At 31.2% G+C, this 6968-nt stretch overlaps 1 protein-coding gene across 1 annotated transcript in view; it reads right to left on the bottom strand.

Moving 5' to 3' along the window:
• LOC106465946 (BAI1-associated protein 3-like) overlaps window positions 1–6968 on the bottom strand; it is a 58821-nt gene that overhangs the window by 2818 nt on the left and 49035 nt on the right. The window contains exons 24-27 of the mRNA XM_022393903.1: window positions 6196–6277; window positions 3596–3634; window positions 2841–2964; window positions 333–526 (exon numbers count right to left, since the gene is read on the bottom strand). Of these exons, the coding sequence (XP_022249611.1) occupies window positions 333–526; window positions 2841–2964; window positions 3596–3634; window positions 6196–6277 (439 nt within the window). The remainder of the gene's footprint in view (window positions 1–332; window positions 527–2840; window positions 2965–3595; window positions 3635–6195; window positions 6278–6968) is intronic.

Raw genomic sequence — 6968 nt, 5'->3', positions numbered from 1 at the left:
GTTGTAAGTCCACAGACATACCGCTGTGCCACTGGGGGGGGGGGCTAAACTGTAGAAGGAGTTATAAAATGGTGTTCAAAATAAGGGATTTTCAGTGTATGTAAAAAAAAAAGAAATAAAAATTGGTGTTGTTTCTTCAGTTTACATAAAGACGAGCGCTGTGCATTTGATGATGATTAAAATATTATAGATAAAGCAATTTGTGTAGGTGAATTTAGTTTAAAAACTTTTTTAACCTTATGAGGAAAAGCGGTAGTCGCAAATATTTATTGACTATCAATACAACGCTCCATTAAAGGTTCAGTTAATCGCAATAAAAAAAATACACGTACTTTTTTCTCTCGGTTGCATCAGCGACAACTCTGTTGTTGCTGGGTCTTTTACATATTGCCCATCCACTCCAGGAATTCTTTGTAATTGAAGATACGCCTCACCTTCGAAGTCGTTTCTTGTCACTACGTCATGATCCATAACAACGAAACACACAGCTACACCATCTCGCCTACAGCGGTCTGCAGCAATATTGCTAAATAAATTGATACATATTAAGAAAGAGCAAATTTTGTAAATAGATTCACTGAAATGTTTATTATTTAATAAACCACCTAAGTGTATTCGTACAGGACTTAAAAACTTGTTTTGATAACCTTGGACAAATTGATGAAAATCCCATTGCTAAGATTTTAATGAAATGCTTGAATACTTGAATGCCTATCGCATTATTTTATCGTGAAGGATTAAGAAAAACAAGAAAAAGCGAGCAATGCTCTGGGATGATTTATAAAACTATAATAATATGATCTAATTATTTGCAACAATATTAGAACGTATTGAACAATTTGTTTAGAGTAAGTACAATTTTCAAAATGTTTGCAACATTTTGTGGGAACTAAATGAAATGTTTTCGCAATAAATAGAATCGTTTTTTAAACATTACATTCTATTAACAATAACAGACAAAGAACAAAAGGTTATTGTTTATACATTTATATGACTAAAACGCCTTCATATAGCATATTGCGGTTTAAACCTTGAGCCTTTTCATCCGTAGCTCGGCATGTTAACCATTAGATCAATTATACACAGATGTGGACGATTGCAGAAAATTTGAAATATTTATTAAATATAGAATTTTTAGTTTACAACAACTCTCAAGAAATGAAAAAGGGATTTTAACAGTTTGAACCCTTTATATTGATACTCTTGTAATGATAATACATAAGTCTTAGTAGACTTAAAGTGATGTGATAAATCTCTGACATATTTCAGGATTTTTTGACACAAACTGATATGATAAATCTCTGACATATTTCAGGCTTTCTAGACACAAACTGATATGATAAATTTATTACATATTTCAGGCTTTCCAGACACAAACTGATATGATAAATCTATGACATATTTCAGGCTTTCTAGACACAAACTGATATGATAAATCTATGACATATTTCAGGCTTTCCAGACAAAAACTGATATGATAAATCTATGACATATTTCAGGCTTTCTAGACACAAACTGATATGATAAATCTATGACATATTTCAGGCTTTCCAGACACAAACTGATATGATAAATCTATGACATATTTCAGGCTTTCTAGACACAAACTGATATGATAAATCTATGACATATTTCAGGCTTTCCAGACAAAAATTGATATGATAAATCTATGACATATTTCAGGCTTTCTAGACAAAAACTGATATGATAGATCTACAGCACATTTCAGGCTATCTAGACACAAATTAATATGATAAATTTTTGATACAGTTCAAGCTTGCTAGTTACTTCGAATTAATATGATAAATCTGAGACACAGTTCAGGCTTCCTTGACATAAACTGATATGATAAATCTATGACATATTTCAGGCTTTCTAGACAAAAACTGATATGATAGATCTACAGCACATTTCAGGCTATCTAGACACAAATTAATATGATAAATTTTTGATACAGTTCAAGCTTGCTAGTTACTTCGAATTAATATGATAAATCTGGCACAGTTCAGGCTTCCTTGACACAAACTGATATGATAAATCTACAGCACATTTCGTATGCTCAATGTTAATACACATTTCATTTATTATTAATTACGTTTTTTTATTGATGTAGAATAAAAACCTTTATAGCAATAGAAATTACAGACGTCCAAGTTTTAACACTGAATTTTACTTTAGTATGATATATATATATATTTCTAATGAAATATACTGCTTTTCACGTATTAGATGTAACGTGAGTTTTCCATTCTTTTGATCCTCGTAAAATTAATGGACTTATAGTTACAATTCTTTTTTGTCCTTTTACCTGCCTATTACCATACTTTCAAACAGTAATGCAAGGTTAGTTATTGTGCACCTGTACTTTTCTTATTTTTGAATTATTATGCAAGACAATGTTATAATAACAGTCACCAAATATTTTGTCGTATGCCTTTTTGATTATGCGACTTAGATAAATTTCGTGTTTTAAGTATAAATTTAAGTGTTGACACGTCGAAACATGTAGAGTCATTATTTTGAAATTATTTTAATTGTGTATATATTTCAACGTTTTATGTGTATTATTTTAACATTATGCACAAGTGCCGATATAAACGTATATATATATATATAAGTTATTGGATTAGTTAGAAAAGAAGTGTTTAAGATTATTTTGTAATGTGCCAGCATGTTGATTGTGCTATAAAGTTTCATCTTTTGTGAACTTCAGCGTTGTATATTGTATGCTAAATTTCTTTAAATGTTCTTATTTGCAAGGAACAAGCCCATCAGAGAAGATCAACATCAAAACGACGACAAAAACAGCAAAAACATTTTGCTTCCAGCTGAATACTTACAACTCAAAGCTTTCATCAAAGATGGGATATAATGTCTTCTTCTGAATCTTGGTCATCTGCCGTGGACAGTCAGGGAAAAGGTGACGAGGAACCAACTCAATTATAACAAAAGGATCACTGAACCCTAAAAAATTAAACGAAGTAGTTTACGTGTCTACAAAGACTTCGATTATTGTTTTTGGAAAAAAAAATCATGTTGCAAAGCAACAAATTTAAATAAATCCACAAAAGTAAATTTTATAATACCATTAAGTTCCGTATCGTTCAATCGATTTTTGAAAATTCTTAAAACACGTTTTATATTATTATAGATAATTATAGATTATATCAATCTTGTATGTTTTTTCTCAGTAATTATTTTTGAATAATATACCTTATATTACTGGACATATATTGAAAAAAAAAACGTACCTGTGAATGTCAGAATTTAAAGAAGTATTTTAAGTCACTTGTAAGTGGTTTTTAATAGTTAACTCGTATGATAACATTGGAAAACAATGCTTTATTTTATTTCATTGTGGTTTCTGCTAATCGAATCAATAGCATTATAGTTTAATAAGATGTGCCAGGATTCAATAATCTATAATAATAGCAGTAGTTTTATGCTAAAGGTATACATTACTAAGCTTACATCGGTATATATTAAGCTTTCATTTCATAAACTTATTATTCATTCCACACATTTCCTCGTAAATACGAAAACGTGGCGCGAAGTTCTTTCAGTTACAAAAATCACTGTGAGAAAAGTAACTTACCATTAGGATCCAGTGGTCTTAAATCTCGGGCGTTCATCACTGAAATGCAAAACGTGTTCATGTGGATAAGCATTAAAAAACTTTCCCTTCGACTCAATTTAATGATACCTCAATAAAACTTCAGGCGATGTAAATGTAATTTTTTAAATAAAGATAATTTATGCATTTGTAAAACATTTCCATATATATATTTCAACATAAATCTAAAGTACACACACACACACATATATATATATATATTAATAGCACGAAAGTATTTAGAAAACAGTTTCCTTAGTCTTTTATATGCCACAATAAGGTGAAATACAGAGAAGGTTATAAATAATCCCAGAAATCGATAAAAAAATATCTTGCGTAGCCCATATTAAAAGTATTTGGAAATAACATTTTCTCACACATTTAAAAACTGGAACAGAACAATAGACAAAAATACAGTAAACTTTACTACCTTATAACTCTTATAACGAAGGGAGAAATATACTAAATATATAATCAATTTGTAGATTGATAAATCTTCAGCTTAATAATGGCTTAGTTCAAAAATTATATAAAGAGTTGGAATATTGTTACAATCCATGTCGTCACGTCCGGCCAGGCTCTATCTCACGACCGTGTTTCGTGATATTAGCCTTGAAGCGTAGTTACTACTGCAAAAGGCTCTGTCGTAAGAGTGTCATTTCCACAGCACAACACTCCGTTCTGAGGTCTTTCCATAATCTATCTAGAGTACAAGAACGATGATTTCCCAGCGCCCTTTTCAACAGTCCGATCGCACAGAAATTCCTAGGCGCTGCGTTCAGCGACTTGAGCGGGTATGTTTTTGTACGGAGTAGTATACGTACTTAGTTCCTTCTCTAGATGCTTGAAGTATGCGACGGGTTCAACGGGAAATGTCACTAAAAGCCTTTTCTTGGTGGAGCCTTACACTATTGGCTTCGTTTCTAGACGTACAGTTTTCATTATTATATGTATAACGTTGCCCGGAGCACGTAGATTTCTTTTGTCACTGACCTTTGTGTTCGTAGACTCTCATCTGTTATAAGACGCCTCGCTTTGCTCAAAGGTTAATATACGAGTTCTTACTTGTCTCTTTCTGGATGGTCATGGTGCCCAAGTGATCCAAGTTCATTTGTTTTACAGTGCCATTAAGTACAAGGGATATTCACCTCTTGTACTTTCTAAACACTCGTTCTGAACACATCTTTATCATCTGATGAAATGAATATGGCATATCAGAAAGGGATGTTACACACCTTATTCAAAAGATATTCATTTTCGGACTTTATATCGGCTGTGTCTGTCCCGTGAATTTCTGATCTGCGTGTTTACAATCGTTTCATTATAACATATTCAACCTCTATGTAGAGCCTCATTTATATATCTGCTTTCTGATATTAAAATCTGGTAGCAATATATCTATTTAGTTTTCTGCGGCTTCATATGGCGAGTATGAATTATTTTGTTATTGTATATCTGTGTTTGTCTGGGGAAATAAAGTTTTAATAGTTTAATATATTTTTCATATGTTAAGTTGATTACATGTGTGTAAAACGAGTTGTTTTCAAAATTGTATTTATATTTACTTATTTCCCAGCAGAGGATGTTACATTATTTTTATCTTCCTAAAAAATATTCAAATTACCTGCTTTGGTGTATTAGTGAAAAGACAGTTTCAATGAAAACATTACCAGGAAATAAACTGCCAAATCCATAGTTTTGTGTGTTTTACAAACTCCAGAGTCCATACCACCATAAAAGCCAATCTACATTTCAGGATTTCTTTGGCAAGAGCTTATCTGCAGAGATAATCGCAATTCCGACTAAACACAGCTCATGAAACGTTTGTTGTATCTATAATACTACATCTTATAGGTGGCACATTTTCATCTAATGTCGTCTAAGAAAAAATTTGTAGTTATTTCTGAATGCAAACGTTTTTGTGGAGTAGTACCTTATTCAACTTACCTAATAATAAGCTTTTAAGTGATCAAAGTGCCGAATAACAAGTTTTTAAAATGTCCAAAGTACCACATTTCAGTGTCTTCGCCTATTTTTTTTTTGTTATGATGTATAAATCACTTTTACAGAAGAGAACTTTTATGAGATGCCATTCATTATCTGAACGAGTTACATAAGTGTAAAACATCTCAGTATGACCGTCAAAATAAATATATGTCTGGAAAAGTTTGGTTCTTATGGTAACATACAAAAGGTAAACAAATACACGCAATCGTAAAAAGTGAATTAAATAATAAATGTTTATACTAGTATTTTCCCCCAGTCTGAAGGCTTATAATGCTAAAAACCTGCTTTCGACATTGTGTGGCTTTGTGATTAACAGCAAAATTACAAAAAATGTATTTTTACGATAACTTAAAAGTTTTAACAAACAGTAATATCTAAGTATAATAATGTAATAGTAATAGCTCCAGATAGTTTTCGCAAGCATGATAATTAAAAATCGTGTCTATCTTTTACGACAGAACATTTTTAGAAAGTTATCATAAGTATTTCCAGGTAACTTTTTTATTGTATACCTTGGCTAGTGTGCTATGATATTTCTAAGGTATAAAGAAAAGAAGATTTACCAGCGGGCTTACCATCAATAGAAAGACTGTCAGACCCAGGATTAAAAACAGCTTTTACAGTTAAATACCCATAATCTCCCTCCAGAAGTCGTTGCTGTTCAAAAAGAAAACAAGCAATATGGATTAAATAAGTCTATGCTTTGCTAAAAACACCAGTATAAAAAAATAACAAAAAACCTGTGACTTGGTAAACAGAATCGATTTACAAAAACCCAACAACAACAACAACATATTTAGTGTTTATTTTGGATAAAAATAATTTTAAGTTTGAAGTGACATATGCGTTAGTTTGACATTTGTTGAAAACAAATACAGATAAATGTATCAAACATATGCCCTTGGTGGTTCAGCGATACGTCAGTGGGCTTATAACGCTAAACATCGGGTTTCGATACCCGCAGTAGGCAGAGCGTAGATAGACCATTGTAATCTACAACAAGCAAACCAAAAATTAAGCATGTGATGCTACACTAAGTTGTTATAAACAGCTATTTAATTTAGATGTTCTTTTATCATGTCTTATCGTAGACTTCTTTGTGAAATTGTAAGTTTATTTTTCAACTAAGATTATTTATCTAAGAATATAGTTATGTTTGGTAATTCTAGCAACAAAAATTAAACTATAAGATCCTTAATATAGTACAGTATGCTATAGTTTTATGCAATATAATTCCACATAATACAGTCTTATATACTACTGTAGAAGTACAAAATGTTTGTGTGTTTTCATTTTGAGAAACACTTAGAATAACGTAAAATTCGACCAATGAAAAAATTATTATGTT

The sequence above is a fragment of the Limulus polyphemus genome, unplaced genomic scaffold, assembly GCF_000517525.1.
Source record: "Limulus polyphemus unplaced genomic scaffold, Limulus_polyphemus-2.1.2 Scaffold2100, whole genome shotgun sequence".
In the NCBI taxonomy this organism is placed as follows: Eukaryota; Metazoa; Arthropoda; class Merostomata; order Xiphosura; family Limulidae; genus Limulus; species Limulus polyphemus.
The sequence above is the reverse complement of the archived record's forward strand: the minus strand, read 5'-3'. Positions and strand labels throughout refer to the sequence as shown.